The sequence below is a fragment of the Diabrotica virgifera genome, chromosome 8 (genome assembly GCF_917563875.1).
Source record: "Diabrotica virgifera virgifera chromosome 8, PGI_DIABVI_V3a".
NCBI lineage: Eukaryota > Metazoa > Arthropoda > Insecta > Coleoptera > Chrysomelidae > Diabrotica > Diabrotica virgifera.
Window position 1 is genome coordinate 114,819,007 of NC_065450.1, and position 16,190 is coordinate 114,835,196.

At 29.6% G+C, this 16,190-nt stretch overlaps 2 protein-coding genes across 3 annotated transcripts in view; one reads left to right on the forward strand and one right to left on the reverse strand.

Moving 5' to 3' along the window:
• Positions 1-16,190, forward strand: part of LOC126889889 (uncharacterized) — a 232,416-nt gene that overhangs the window by 71,144 nt on the left and 145,082 nt on the right. The window lies entirely within an intron of this gene.
• LOC126889890 (uncharacterized) lies at positions 3,540-8,232 on the reverse strand. The gene is made up of 4 exons (XM_050658599.1): positions 8,095-8,232; positions 7,836-7,902; positions 5,004-5,341; positions 3,540-4,193 (listed from the first exon to the last, which is right to left on the reverse strand). Exons 1-4 carry the CDS (start codon positions 8,132-8,134, stop codon positions 3,925-3,927), a joined length of 714 nt encoding a protein of 237 aa, XP_050514556.1. The 5' UTR covers positions 8,135-8,232; the 3' UTR covers positions 3,540-3,924.

Here is a 16,190-nt window from a genome sequence, read left to right on the forward strand (position 1 = left end):
CATATAAATATTTTCCTTGTTTTGTATAATACATGCAAAGGTTAAAACTGAAAAAATGCTATTTTTTAATACCAAAATAATAGAATACGGAACTAACTTATTTGTAAAATATAATACAAAATTCGTTCGCATAAATGGAAATAAATAGCAGCAATATAAGTTTGTTATCTTTAAGCCGACAGTTAAAAAAGTTACACTGGATGAAGTAAAGAAAGAAATTTTTTTTATATTACATATTATATTAAAATGATTTCAATCTTTTTTTTTTTCAATGATTTTCTATCACTTTGAAGTTCTTAAAGAACATTGCAGAGGCCTATAAAGCCGTCTGGAATGGTTTGGCCTTTTAAATACTAATTTTTTCAAAAGAAAATTGTGCCGAAATAAATGTAACTGTTAGAAAAAACAACATCATTGTGTATATTCATTGAAGACTTCTTTTTCTCAAAACATTTTAACTATTTACTCCTTTAAAAAATTACGGTAATCAAAAAAGGCACTTCACAATAATTTTAACTGAGTCTCAAATTTGACTCAATGATCAACAAAAATAATACCTTATAAACTAATATATTATAATACGTTTACAGTACAATACTTTGTCCATTACTTAATATAATAATTTCTCGCTTATTTGAGATTTTAACAAAGAATTCTAAAATATACTCAATATACAGCGTGTCTGCATAACTTGGAACCGTATGGGAAACTTTTTTAATATAAATTTTACGAAAAAAAAGTCATTCTTTATAAAGTGCTCTGCATAGTCTAAAACCTAAGATGCAATCATCAGATATCAAATTTTATCAATAATATACGAGGCATGTCCAAAAATATTAATTTCGCTCAAGAGTAAAGTGCCTTTATATTTCACAATATCGAAAATTGTCATTGGGAAAAGTTGTTTGTAATTAAAAATTATGTTATAATCTGCATTTACACTCTTCTAATTGAAAAAAAAATTCTAAATTTTTCTTAAATCACGCACACCCAACATCATTTTTATTTATGATAGCTCCGTTATTATTAATTTTACGAAAAAAAGTTATTCTTTATAAAAAGTTCTGCATAGTCTAACAACCAAGATACAATTATAAGATATTGAATTTTGTCAATTTTATACGAGGTATGTCAAAAAATATAGATTTCGCTGAAGAGTAAAATATCTTTATTTTTCACAATATTGAAATTTTTTATTATAAAAAATTGTTCAGAATTAAAACTACGTTTCAATATGCAATTGCATCCTTCCAGTTGAAATATTGTGAACTATAAAGGTATTTTGCTCTTGAGCGAAATTCATATTTTTGGACATACCTCGTATATTATTGATAAAATTTGATATCTGATGATTGCATCTTAGGTTTTAGACTATGCAGAACACTTTATAAAGAATTACTTTTTTTTCGTAAAATTGATATTAAAAAAGTTTCCCATATGGTTCCAAGTTACGCAGACATGCTGTATATAAAAAAAATTATAAAAAAATGTTAGAAAATAGGGAAAAGTGTAAATCTTTTTTTAACATGTATATTCATCACAATTATTAAAAAAAACAAGCTACCAAATAAAGAAATAAGCATTACTTATTTTGCTGACATAGACGATATACCACACAAATATTTCAAATATAAATTTACTAAGATAGAGTAATAATTACTTATATAGGTAGAGAAGTACTTTTGAATACGGTTATAAATAGAATGATCATTAATTCTAAGGAAATCTCGTTAAATCCAAAAGGTACATTGTTGAAAATAATTAAGTCAAATCACTTGAAAAAGAGTTTTTGGAAAAAAAATTAAATCGAGTCAGGAATAATAGTAATCAAAATTTAGAGAAAATCCAAAATAAACCAAACCACTAAATCTTTCTTAATTATGTCTGACGCCCTGCATTTACAAAATGGTGAATTCAATTTCAACTAATGTGTTAACTAAAACTAAACTCAAACGACTTTTAACCACGGCATAACATCCAATTAACCTTTATTTAATTAAGTAATGTTAACACGGCATGGAACCCATGCATTTCAAAAATGATGCACATAATAAGACACAAAAGATCCATATCACTCACTTGAAATTTTAACTGTAAATCGAAAAAACAAGGGATTTAAATTTCACTTAATCAATTCTGGGACGGTTCCGAGGTCTAGTTAACACATTCGTTGCCACTCATTTATTAGTTACACAGTTTTGGTGCCACCTATATATTCAGTTACTTTAGTATAGAGCCAATACGAAAAGAACCTTTAATTTCACAGTTTTTGAACGCCGAAAGGCGACAGTGGCACATGACTCAATTAGGGCAAAACGCTTTTTGGCGATAGTTGCACCTGACTCAAGTAAGCAAAATACCTTTTGGCGACAAACGGCAGCGAATGTGTTAATGAATATGAATATTAAAGACTATTATTTGAAAAATTGGATTAGGGTTACTTTAGAATGTTAGGAAGAATAGGATATCTTCATTAGATGACAGATGTCAATCTGAAAACAACTTCTCAAGAATTGATTTAATAATAAAGTTTTACCTTGAGAAAGTTATGAAAACGGCTGATAACTAAAACACAGAAAACATAGGATCACAAATGGAGATCATAGTGATAAACTTAGATTTATTCAACACAGAGGCTCTCATATTAAGTTTAAAAATTTAATATTTTCCAATGCGTATATTATTAGGGACTTCTATAAGATGGACCATGAAAGTTGGTTTTAATTACAGTCGAACTTGCTTATTAGAATATAGGTTATAGGAATATCCCGTTTTAAGGAATAGAATGTTGAGGTCCCGAAACGGTTTTACTAGCCACTAATAATCGTTTATTAGAATATCCCGGTTATAGGAATACTTTTATATAGGAATAAGAAGGCTATTCCAATAAGCGGGTTCAACTGTAATTCCTAAACTGACGACTAAAATATTTTAAACTTAAAAACAACAGACTTCAGTGTAAAATGTTAATATGAATAGACTTTACACTACATGATTGATCTGTAGGACAGGTGAAACTACGCCAGATATTTGTAATAGAAGTACCTTTTGGATACTGTATTTAAAATAATTAAGAGGAAACAGTAGCGATCAACAGGTAGCGAAAACGCGTTCCAAGATTGCGGCTGTAATTTTGAATATTTTTTCGAGATATTTGGCACACATATTCGTAATATAATAAAGAATGGCGGTACAGAGCCCAATTTGAAAAATATATTAATATGTGGAAATTACTCTTTAATTAAATACAATATTAAAAGAACGAACCTGTACTGCGCCATTAAGAAGAACAAAAAAATACACTTTCTTCAAATAAACTTTTTTATCCGATGCCTAGATTTTGTGTAATTTTGGAACTACTAAAATTTTTTATTTCATTAGTAGGTAGTTCCAAAATGACACAAAATCTAGGCATCGGATAAAAAAGTTTATTTGAAGAAAGTGTATTTTTTTGTTCTTCTTAATGGTGGTACAGGCTCGTTTTTTTAATATTGTATTTAATTAAAGATTAATTTCCACATATTAATATATTTTTCAAATTGGGCTCTGTACCGCCATTCTTTATTATATTACGAATACGTGTGCCAAATATCTCGAAAAAATATTCAAAATTACAGCCACAATCTTGGAACGCGTTTTTGCTACCTGTTGATCGCTACTGTTTCCTCTTAAGATGTACTTATGTACCAGTTATGTGCAGGATTCAATTTAGTTTTTATCAGAAAACCATATTTATATTACACTTATTGTAAACATAGGTACTTGATATTTAATTAATAATATCAAGAAATACCATGAAAATTAGCAAATGTCACACCTGTATGTATACAATATGAGATTCAAATAACTTTGTACATACAAATATCATTTCCCTGTTTTCTAATCCAAATTCTATACATACAATAAATCAACAAGTGTATCGATTTAATTTAATGAATATGTTGGAACATTCCATCCCAATCTGTGTTGTGGATTCGGTTGCATTTGCATAATCAGATTTTTCGATTCTCTTCGTCTTTCGTAACTAAATTTTGACTCTTTGTACATATAGTAAGCTGCTACACCATGGAAAAATAAGGAAATACATGCCATGCCATATGACCAACAAAGGTAATTGAAATTGGGATACATCAGCCAATCCCTACGAACATATGAACCTCCAAAAATGACAATGGCGAGAAACATGAAGCCAGCTAAAAAAATATAAAATATGAGAAAAATATATGAATAAAATATAAATTCATTTCATTTAAAAATATATAATTGTTTATGTTTTTTTACATGACTTTAATTATAAAACTATAGTGCCATAAACCATATAACTAATGATAATTTCCTTAAGTTTCTTCTTATTCTACCTCTCCATTACTGAAGAGTTATATTAAATCTGTTACTAGTTAACATGAATTATATTCTTTATTCTTTTTCTTTTTAGTTTGATACATAAATATGTTCCAGATTTGTATATTTAGAATTAAATTAGGAAAGGACTGGTTATCGTTATCATAGATGTTCCATTTATATGGATTTCATCAATAGCAGGTATATACTAGTGCCTTTTGTAAAATGTGTTAAACAACAGAAAATGAGAGGCTAGGCATGGGTATAGTACAAGTTCTTAATAAAGTTTGTCTACAAGCTTGTCTTGTTTACTAAATATATTTTTATATGCTAGTGTTTAATCACAGTGTCTTCGTCTTCTTAGCCTTCTATCATCAATGTATGAAAGATAGAAGGTTTTTTTGCCTAGCAGTGTGGCCTCCAAAGCTCCATTTGGGTTTAACAATTTTTGTTGTGATATCCCCAACTTTTGTTTTTGATCTTACCCAGTCATATACCTCTTTTTATCTGTCATATACCTAGCATTGCCCTTTCTATTGTGGCTAGTTTATTCATATTGGCCTTGGTTAGGGTCCATGTTTAATCTGTCCACAGAGATATTTATAGAAATTTGACAATTTAATATCTTATGTATTTAGTATAAAATTTTGTTAGATACTTACTTATAGTTGCGACACAAACAAAATTAATAAATGACAATATGTATTCCCTTTGTAAAATAAAATGTAGAGGCCACCTGGTTAATTGAAGAGCCATAACAACTTGTGCTCCAAAACTTAATAAAAAGGACATGGTAACAAAAGCTTGAACTGTCATTAACCATCCAGGTAGTAACCATTCTCGAATAACATAAAATTCTTGACTAAATACATGGTGGCAGCCATCAAAGAGGTGGTCAAATTGGTAGTATGGATAGCGGAAACCATCAAAACAATATTCCCACAGTCCCATGTGCTTGAACTCTGAGAAAGTATCATCATATGATTTTACCCAGTATGGACTAAAAAATAGCGTAACTAATTAGCAGAAATATTTTTATAGTCGATTCGCTAATCTGAGACACAACTGTCTACACTACAATTACAATAAAAATGCACTACAAATATAGAAATAAACAAACCAAGACGTTGAATGTTCAAGGAGCACTCGAATCATGATTTGGGAGTGCTTCCCGTGCTTGTTTATTTCTAATGCATCTTTATTGTGATTGTAGTGTAGACAGTTGTGATTAATAGAACTATTCAAATGTTTAGTTTATACATTTGTAACAGTAAGAGAACTGTTATCTTTTCTAAAGGATCAAAGAACAAATAAAAATAATTAAAATAATATAACAGAGGAGACTGAGATAATATAACACATTTGCAGAATGAAGAAGAAAGGACTGGTCAAAATAATAGATAACATTAAATATTGTCTAAATTTTAGAGAATAAAGAAAAGAAAAACCATTTTTTTAATAAGGTTCTGGAACTGTTATCTTGTGGCATGTACAGTGTGTCCACGGTTGGGGTGCCCAAGAGGAAAAACTTTTTTATTTTCAATTTTAGCGAAAAATGTCATTCTTGATAAAAAGTTTTGCTCGTTCTAAAACCCTAAAAAACGAAATAAAATTCAAGTTTTTCAAATCCTGTTTAATTTTGTAGCCAATATGTAAATGCCTATAAATTTTTGCACTCGTAACAAAGTTCGAAATCGTAACAATAATCTAGTTTTGCCAAGACATAATGTAGCTTAGTAACTGTCAACTCCGATAAATAATTTGCGAATTGTCATTTTTTTTGACAATGTTAAGCGTTCATTAAAGAATTTTTTTGTGATAATTTTCATTATTAAAATTATTGGATTAATAATTATTTAATTAGTAAATAATTGGATGAGTCAAGGAGAACAACAAAGTCTGGCTTCATAATTCAGAGAAGCGAAAGAGTTGTTCTCCCAAGTTATTATTGTTACAATTTCGAACTTAGTGCAAAATTTATAGTGATTTACATAAAATTGGCTATAAAATTAAGCAGGATTTGAAAAACTTGAATTTTATTTCATTTTATGGGGTTTTAGAACAAGCAAAACTTTTTATCAAGAATGACATTTATCGCTAAAATTGAAAATAAAAAAGTTTTTCCTCTTGGGCACCCCATCCGTGAACACACTGTATAAGTTAAATGTTATATTTATAAGGGATTAGCCACAGTTTGGTTGTAATGACAATTACATTTTTACCTACAAAATACTTGACGTTTCAATTTCCACTCAGGAAATTGTTTTCAAGAGATTAACACGTTCAGCCTTGGGTGAGATCAATATGATGCCTTACTAAACCACACTCTTGGGACAGCGAGGCATCAGTCTAATGCCACACTACAGTGATAAAAAAAAATATTCTGACCAATAGACAAAAAAAAATTATAACACAGCCTGAATGTGTTATGAGAAAATGTGTTGAAAAAAGGTGTGTATAAGAGTTGTTGAGGATGTAGAAGGTACAATAAAAAGCATAAGGCATAAATAGTAAAATTTATTAGAGGTATTGGATTTTGACAAGAGCTATGAGTCATGCCGATTTAGTACACAAGTTTATGTGAAATTTTTTAAGATCAAAGATCTTGTCGAAATCAGTTACCTATATTGCTCAGGAGTCATATAATTTAGGTGAAATAAATTACAATGACTACTTCAGATAGAATAAATGAAGAGTTATGATAAAATTGCTTAAGATATATAGAAATATAAACCAGGACACACCTAAATAGAAAATAATTAAAAACTACAACAAATAGAAAATACAAAAACCTAGAAAGATATCAGAAAGAAATAGATGCAAAAAAGTATATCTATTTATACAAAAGCATTCCCTCTAATGCACACTTTTTAAAGGCTATATTTTAAATCAGCTCCAAAGTAATTACCGAGCTCCAACATTACCTACCAAGTTTTATACTCTGTCTCCAAAATAATATTTGGCAACCAAAAATAATAAATGAGCAAAAAAAACTTTAACTAGAAATAGAATTTGTGAACACCTGAAATGTTAATGAGGCTGACGTAAATATTTAAAGGGTACCTAAAGTAATACATGAACAATGAAAATATTAAATAATCTCCAGAATTAATGAATGATATCCACTAAAAGTCAATGAGCTGGAAGTAAAATGAAATGATTACGTAAACTATGATACATATTATTTTGGAAGCAGAGTATACACACTAATCTTTTTATGTTAATTTTAGTGCTTGAATATATAATTTTGTATGCCTATGTTGTTGGGGCTTAAATCTATTATTTTATTGCTGATTATTGGTTATTTTGGGGTTCAAGTAAGATTTGCGGTGTCAACAATAATAAGTTGCTGCTGAAATAGATAAATTAATAAACTTCACAACTCAATACTTTTCGAGCTCAAAAATAAATAATTTGGTATTAAAATTTTGTGTGGAGATCACATCGATTGTATACTGGTGTTCGGTTAAATACAAGCCCTTTTTATAACTTACCTACAAAATGCAATCATAAGGAAAACTCCTCCAATGTATGTCATGAGGGATCCATTTACCAAATAATCTGAAAAAGTTTTATTTTTATGGAAATAATCAATAATATAAAGCAATTGTTATATAGGTCAATTGCAAGTTAAGTGTTTCAATATACATAATTAGATATTCTACTGGTATGTGTGGTTTGCTTACAATTTATTAACAGGTGCTACAAATAATTTAATGTTTTATTTAATAATTATGAAACAATGCTACTTACTTGAGGCTTTTGGATAATTATTCTTTTCTTCTTCCCTCATGATGAGATACTCGAAGAAAAATGTTTATAATATACTTAAGTTTTTACACATAAATTAGAAATTACTCACTATCCACACCCTTTTTGTTTATTTTGACAAACTTAAATTGACAATTGACATCGACACTTACGGTAAGTGACAGAATTTCAAACTGTCAGAACAAGATGTTCTTCTTAAAAATACGTCTGGACTAAAATAATCTGGTTGCAATCCATTACAGCAATAGTGTTGCAAATCAATATTCAAAAATATCTATTCAATAATCATAATCCAAAATAATTCTAAATTATATCCAAAGATATTAGGAAATCGTGTCAGTATTTTAAATAAAATATCTTTTATAATACGTAATTTTAAAAATATCTTAAAATTGATGAGTGAGAAATTATTTTTTGTTGAAGTTTTATGAATAATTATTCAGATTTGAGGTACACTGCTGTGACTACCTCTTAAAAATACACTCATCTCAAATTCCTACGATATTAATTGAATTGAATTCTGAAAAGAAAGGCTCTTTTAATTTATCGGGTATGCGGTATATGCCTGGGAGTATCTCTTACAAATTTTTTGAACACATCTGGACGTCACGAGCAGTGTTGCTTTTTGCATAGTGTTATAAAGATACTATGATCCATCAATTTAATGTTCTCTAGGAAGCTCTTTAAATTCAATTCAATCTTCAATTGAAACGATACCCGATACACCTATCAGTGGCAGTTGAGGTTGAGAGTACCTACATATATTATATAGATATTGGCTGGGTATATCCATAAGTTTGTACGGACAAACACATTGTAGGGGAGTGCATAGAACGAAAACATGCATTGTTTCGGAATAATTCAAACAAGCTTATATTTTTCTAAAACTTTTTTGTTAGTTTATATGCATGTTAAAGTAAAAAGTTCTACTCGCAGATTTGGCCGCTAATTGTTTATTAATTGTTTAAACAATAACAATTGTTTTGTATAAATAATTTTAAAAATAACGTTGAATTCATCATTTTACTTTGATCAAATATGTCTATTTTGTTTTTGGTTATGCTGAATCTGAATATGGCATTACAATTTAAAAATTCTTATACAGAAGCTCTTATACAGTATGTTTGCGTAGCTAGGAGCCACATGGAAAACTTTTTTATTATCAATTTTACGGAAAAAAGTTATTCTTTATAAAATACTCTGGATAGTCAAAAATCTAAAACTCAACCGTCAGATATTAAATTTTATCAATTTTATACGAGTTATGTCAAAAATATGAATTTCTTTAAAGAGTAAAGTACACCTTTATATTCCAGAATATCAAAAAATGCTATTATGAAAAGTTGTTTGAAATTAAAAACTGTATTTCAATATACAATTACATCATTCTAATCGAAAAAAAAATTCAATTTTTTCTCAAATGACGAATACCCATCATCATTTTATTTTAATATTGTAACTATTTTATTATCAATTTTACGAAAAAAAGTTATTCTTCATAAAATGCTCTACCTGGTCTGAAATCTAAGGTACAACCATCAGATATCAAACTTTTTCAGTTTTATACGAGGTACGTAAAAAATATGATTTTTTCTTAAGAGTTAAGTGCCTTTATTATTCACAATATTTTAATTAGAAGGATGTAATTGAACATTGAAACATATTTCTGAATACCAAACAACTTTTCTTAGTAACAATTTTCGATATTGTGAATTATAGAGGCACTTTACTCTTGAGTGAAATTCATATTTTTTGACATACCACGTATAAAATTAATAAAATTTTATATTTGATTGTTGCAACTTAGATCATATATGATGTTGAGTATTTTATAAAGAATAACTTTTTTTTTCGTAAGACTGATAATAAAAAAGTTATCAATAGGTTCCAAGTTAGGCAGACATACTGTATAAGAGCAACATTTTTTGTTGAACATTTATTATTGTTGAAGCTTATGTATTATTAAATGTGTTTTTAGTAAGTTTTACAGAAAAGAGTTTTGATTACTTTGTATAAACATTTTTTTAGCTGGTTATTTTCGGTTTTTGTATTACATTTTTGTTATCTTTCTTAATTTTCTCAAAAAGAAATAGTGTATTTCATTTCTAAAGTGAAATAATTTAGTGCGTTTTAAAGACTACGTCCTAAGCTTTAAAAAACACCTATAAACTGTAATAGACCTGTTCAAACTTGTGTAATACAGTCTTAAAGTGGTGTTAATTCTGTAAAACTATGAAGTTTTCAAAAATTACATTTTTTGAGACGTCGTGTCATTTGAATTAAATTTGTGAGATTTTTTTGAATGAAACACATCGTTTAGTAAGATGTTTGGAAGTTAAGTTGTGCAAAATTGAGAGTTTTATAAGAAAAATTGTATTAGTTACACGTTTTTAAATCATTTTAAACAAAATTCATGTAAGTCTCATTTTCAGCCCACACCGTACCTACGCCCATATATTTTATTTCGTTTTATTATAACCATACGATAGTTTAATTATTCTTCTTTCATGTCCAATTTCTAAAATTTCATTCATCAGTTAAAGAATTACATTAAAATAACTCAACCGTGCACTTCGCCGTACGCTAGTTTACAGTGCGCCAATGTTTGTGAGAAGGGTGACTTTAGCGTTATAAATAAAAAATTATAGAAGCTACAGATTTAATGTTAGAAAAATCTTTATATACCTAAGGTTTTTTTTAAGTTTTTTGAATTTTTCAATGGTCAAGTCAGTTTTTTTTCTAAAATTTATATTTTCGGAGTTATTTAAAAAAACATCTAATTTCGCGCGTGAGATTTTCTCTCACATATCCAACTTTTGCCTTTCTTTACAAAATTTTACAAAAAAGATGAGGTTTCATCAACGATAAAGCCATTTGCTTTAAAAAGACAACGTTTTTCTGTTTTATTATATTATTATCTTTATATAAAATGCGACTACCCAGATAGCACAAGTACGATTTATGGACATCCAATGGACGTACATCTGTGTACATTGGAACGTCCAATGGACGTCCCGCTAAGGTACAATGGACATCCGATGGACGTCCAAAATTCACAAAATTGGACGTCCATAGAACGTCCGCTACAAACGTACAGTGTACGTTGTTGAAGCTTTCAGTGTACATTTTATGTACATTCAATATACATCTGATGTACATTCAATGTACGTCTTATGGACATTTTTATAGGGCGCTTTTCAGAAAGCAATCTAGTGTCCATAATTTTTTGAATACATACATAGCAAAAAGCCTTTAGGTATAGGAAATAGTTCCTATAATACTAAACTTATACTTTAAAATATTACACAAAATACCTTTTTTATTTCTCTTTATTATAACTTTATTATGTATACTTTATTATAGGAACTTCATTAATGCACGACTGCACTTGCACGATAAACAGCAAACACAAAGATATCACAGGTTGTATTATATTGTATGTAATAACTTAATAAAGACAAAAATTCAGATAATGGCGCCCTATGATGCATGCACATTAAAAGAGGTTTATTTCTGTTCTGTTCCTTCCAAACATTATTTCTTAGAACTTAGAGTCAGTACGGTTGTATATTGCTAGCGGGTTTGCCATTCTGTGAATTATCATAAATAAATCCTCCTTCAGTATTCCACAACAATTACAGCGATAATCCCCTAAAAGTACATGCCTAGTACTTACCTTTTACGACCGATAGCGTGAAGAGCGACAACGTTGTCAAGAAGATTCTCATTTAGTTTGGCGGGAAATTTAACAGTTATTTAACAAAATGCACATTTAAGATTTAAATTGGTAGTGTCTAATTATTGTAAGTTCTATAATTACCGATGCGCGATGTAGCTCCGTTATTCTGAAAAAGTTTACCATCGTTTTATCATCATCTAATATTATATAGGTTTAATTAAAATAATTTTAGTGGTTCAGTGTTTTAATTCGATGACGAAAAAATATGTGACTACATTTATTAGAAGCTTCTTGTATTTTACTAATAATATTGCTTTGATTAAAACAAGAAGCTATATATAATTACTCATAATAATAGTCGCATTTTGTGTAAAATCTCCATGGACCACAAATGGATGTCCAATGTACGTTGAAATCAAACGTCCAATGGACGTCGCGTAATGGACGTACATAGTACGTCCAGTTTTGGTCCATGGACGTTTGGACTTTAAATGTACGTTATATGGACGTCCATCGGACGTTGTGTGCTATATGGGTATTGATGCCGCCAATATTTAACATTGAAAAATATATGATACGTAACCATCTACAACTAACCCGTAAAACAGAATATAGGATTTTCATATCATCGACCACATCCACGGCGCCTTTTATTACATAATAAAAGGATATTATTTTAGGTTTTAAGGGGAAAAATAAAATTAATTTTTATACACAGTTACAGTTTGATACACAATGTATCATAGAATCTGTATTTTGTAAGTTGTCTGCTATTAACGTCATCTGCAAACCTCAGATGATTTCCCAAACAGTACAAGTACATCCTTGGGACGTACCACCAGGACATTCGTATGTCCTGAGGACGTACGTTTCGGATCCTAGGACATCATTGGGACGTACCGAGGACGTCTGATGTTACAAAACCATCTGTACCCAGGACATTCGACCAAACTCTCCTTGGGACGTCCGACCAAAACCTCCTTGGATCCTCTCCTACTTAAAATGTTTTCAGAATTTTTAAACAACAATTACTATTAAAGAATGTTGAAAAGGTCTAAAATTATTTTATACTAAATTTACTCATAATTTTTAAAGATGAAATCTGCATTAAAAATGAAGAAACACATATTAAGTATTATTAAACAATTTTTATTAAAATTTAACAAATAAATATGTTATTCTTTTTCTTATGATCATCTTTCAGTGCGTCACAGTTTTTCGATTTCTTTCTAACGCATTAAATTGTATGTGACAGAAAAAAGGCACGTCCGTGATTACAGACATTTACAACATGTATTCTAGCTATCGATAGATGGCGCCATAATAAAAAAAATAATTTTTTTTAATTAGATAATAATATTACAAAAAATATAATCTGTATAATTTATAAGACTATACAAATCAAAGAAAATACCATTTTATAAATGCAAGAAACACATTTGATTTGTTTTTATTCCAAATTGAAAATAAAATGTGACAACTGTCAGATTTAACTAAAATGTCATGTTAGAATAAATGTCATAAATGTGTATTATCACGGACTTACCCTTTTTCCTATCATTTGTTACGCACTGAAAAATGCTCATGAAAAGGACAATAACATGTCTTTTTATTTTCTTTGCTTGCTCCTCCAAATTTTGATAATTCTTTTACCTACAATAGATACCAATTAAAAATGAATACCTAATCTTAATTATTAAACAATCCAGGTTCAAAGTTCGAAATAAATAATTAAATATCTGTAAAAAACTTTTTCTCTACCTATTCGCCGTGTGCAAAGTATCTTGGAGGGGATACGAGAAACGATCGTACGCGAATAGCGGAGAAATTTTGCAACTTATTTCTTAAATAATTCATTGTCAATTGAAATTGTCAAATTGACGTATATTTCATATCTACTGTCAATGAAGAAGACAAATTAAGTATAGTTGCTCCACAATATATTGATATGATATGAAATTATTATATAAAAGTAAATTTAATTAATTGTATTTTGCATGTCATGTATAATAGTGCATTTTAATAATTAATTTTATTTACTACATACAATTGTTTACCTTTCAATAATATAACCTTAATATTACTTTTTCTTCTTATATTTTTTTGGGCTATGGCCTTGACAATTGTCCAGGAACCAGGACCAATATAATTAAAAGTGCGAAAAATGCTGCCGAACTATGAAACCAGGTGTCGCTTTTCCGAACTTGCACGGTCCCAATATCGATGCCCATATCTTGCCATTGAGTGTTCTTAAATATGTAGGTACTGACTCTAGAGCTGTCGTGAACAATGTTGGTGAAATATTACTCCTTCTCTGACATCTCGACCTAATAAGCTGAATTTTTCTGTATCTTCGTGTAGTTGTATAATTGATGTAGGGTTATCATAGGTTTTCGATTAGTGACGTAGGTAGGTATATATTTGTAATCTATCCGGCTTTGCTTTAATGCTTCCAGAACTGTTTCAAACTCTACATAATCAAGTCTTCTCGTAACCGACAAATGCAAGGACCAATGATAACCTGTGATCCAAAATTATGGTCACCATAGGTGGCTCTGAACGACAGAGATAGCTATACACTGCATGTCTATTATTAATTCAGATATAATTTCCAGTTTACGTCAACTTTGACAGATACTTGTCAGTGTACATATGTCAACTTAAAAAACACTATAACTGAACATAAAAAGTAGCAGAGGAAGCAAAATTTTAACTTTATACGAATTAAAAGGTCATGAGATGGGTATCTTTTCAACGTGTTTTCAATCGTTATTCTTTATTTTGGAAAGTCAAAGTGATCATAACAACACTGAATATAGCCGCAGTTGGTCGTGACGTCACACTCCGGCTGTCTTTCAGATTAAAACAAGACATACGTAATTTTTTCCACGGATTGCTTTGATCCCAATAATTGTGGATCGCTCGTTATGTTGTACTCAATGCATTTTCAATTAATATCTTTATGGTATGCAAATGGTCATTCATTCCATATCCTGCCAGTTCTTTGGGTTGATAGAAATCAAGCTTAGGTGTTAGTGTCTTCGTTAAGATTTTCAGAGTTTGTAAATACAGGTCTATAATTTTCGAATTTAGTAATATCACTTTTTTGTTAAAAAAGACTGACTGCATTATTCCAGTCTTTTGGAATCGTACTCTCATGCAGAGGCGTGCGGTCCATGGAAGCGGGGGAATCACCGCTTCCCTATTTATACGTCGATATAAGAAAAATTAATTAATATTTAATAATCAAAAATTTTTCCCTAATCCAAGTAATCTACAGATTACCTAGGCAATAGGCATTGAAAAATATTAAAAATTAATCGCGTACGAACGAACTCAATATGCACACAATCCAACTATTCGGTCTACTCCCGACCGACAGAAGCGCATCTCAAAATCGCCGCTTGTCATGCAGTTGTCCCGTTTAAAAATTGGTCAGGGTTCAATGACCGCACCCACTAGTCGCGCGAATTTTGGTATACCCTGGAAGCGATCGTCATATCGCCTTCCCGAAAGTGAGATGCTCCGACTGTTACTGCTGCTAAGGGGTGCTTAGGTATTACATACATTCGCTTAAAGACTATTTCGATTTAAATTTTTTGCAGAGATTTTTCCCTTTACTGATCTTTTATTTGACATTTTACAGAAATCAAATGGTATTGCATTTTGTATAAGACAAATTGATGACTTTATTAATACGATAATTAAAAAAACGAGAGCAGTTTAAAAATATTTGGGATAAAACTGAACATATGGGGTTTGAACATGAAAGAAAAATAATTGAAGATTGATAATTTCGGAGACAGAGAGACAGAGAAAACAGAGGAAACAAAGAGACCTTTTGATAATATTCTACAACAAATTAATTCTAGCTTTCAAAATTTTAACGATTTAAAATTTGTAGAATTATATAGGTATAATCTTAATATTTCTAATTATAATTCATCAAAATTTCCCACAGAGGAATTTATTTCAGTACGATTAAATAATGAAAATTTTTTGATATCCCAGCTTTACATTCTCAGTTAAGTGTCATTTATGAAACAACTGACATTAATGATAAAGAAATACCCAGAAATCTGGGATTTCTTTATAACTACTGGTTTAAACAAGTCACTGTGTGAAGTGGTCAAGTTGTGTGAATTAGTACTACTAACTATCCCAGCCACAAGTGCATCAGTTGAACGAAGTTTTGCAGTATTAAGATGCATTAAAAGTTTCAAATTAAGAGTTTAAAAGAAATTCAACAAGCGAAGACAGACTTTGAAAGTTAACTCTATTATCCATTGAAAAAGACTGCATTCAACAATTATCAGAAGTTGATAGGAGAATAGACCTCGAGTATAAATAAGTGTCATTTTAGTGAAAGTTGTGTGTTGTGGAAAATGCCTCCGAGTAT

Coding starts and splice junctions, on each gene's coding strand:
- LOC126889890 (XM_050658599.1), bottom strand. CDS start 8,134: ATGAGGGAAGAAGAAAAGAATAATTATCCAAAAGCCTCAA. Junction 7,903..8,094: donor TAATTATCCAAAAGCCTCAA/GTAAGTAGCATT, acceptor AAACTTTTTCAG/ATTATTTGGTAAATGGATCC. Junction 4,194..5,003: donor TGTTTGTGTCGCAACTATAA/GTAAGTATCTAA, acceptor ATATTTTTTTAG/CTGGCTTCATGTTTCTCGCC.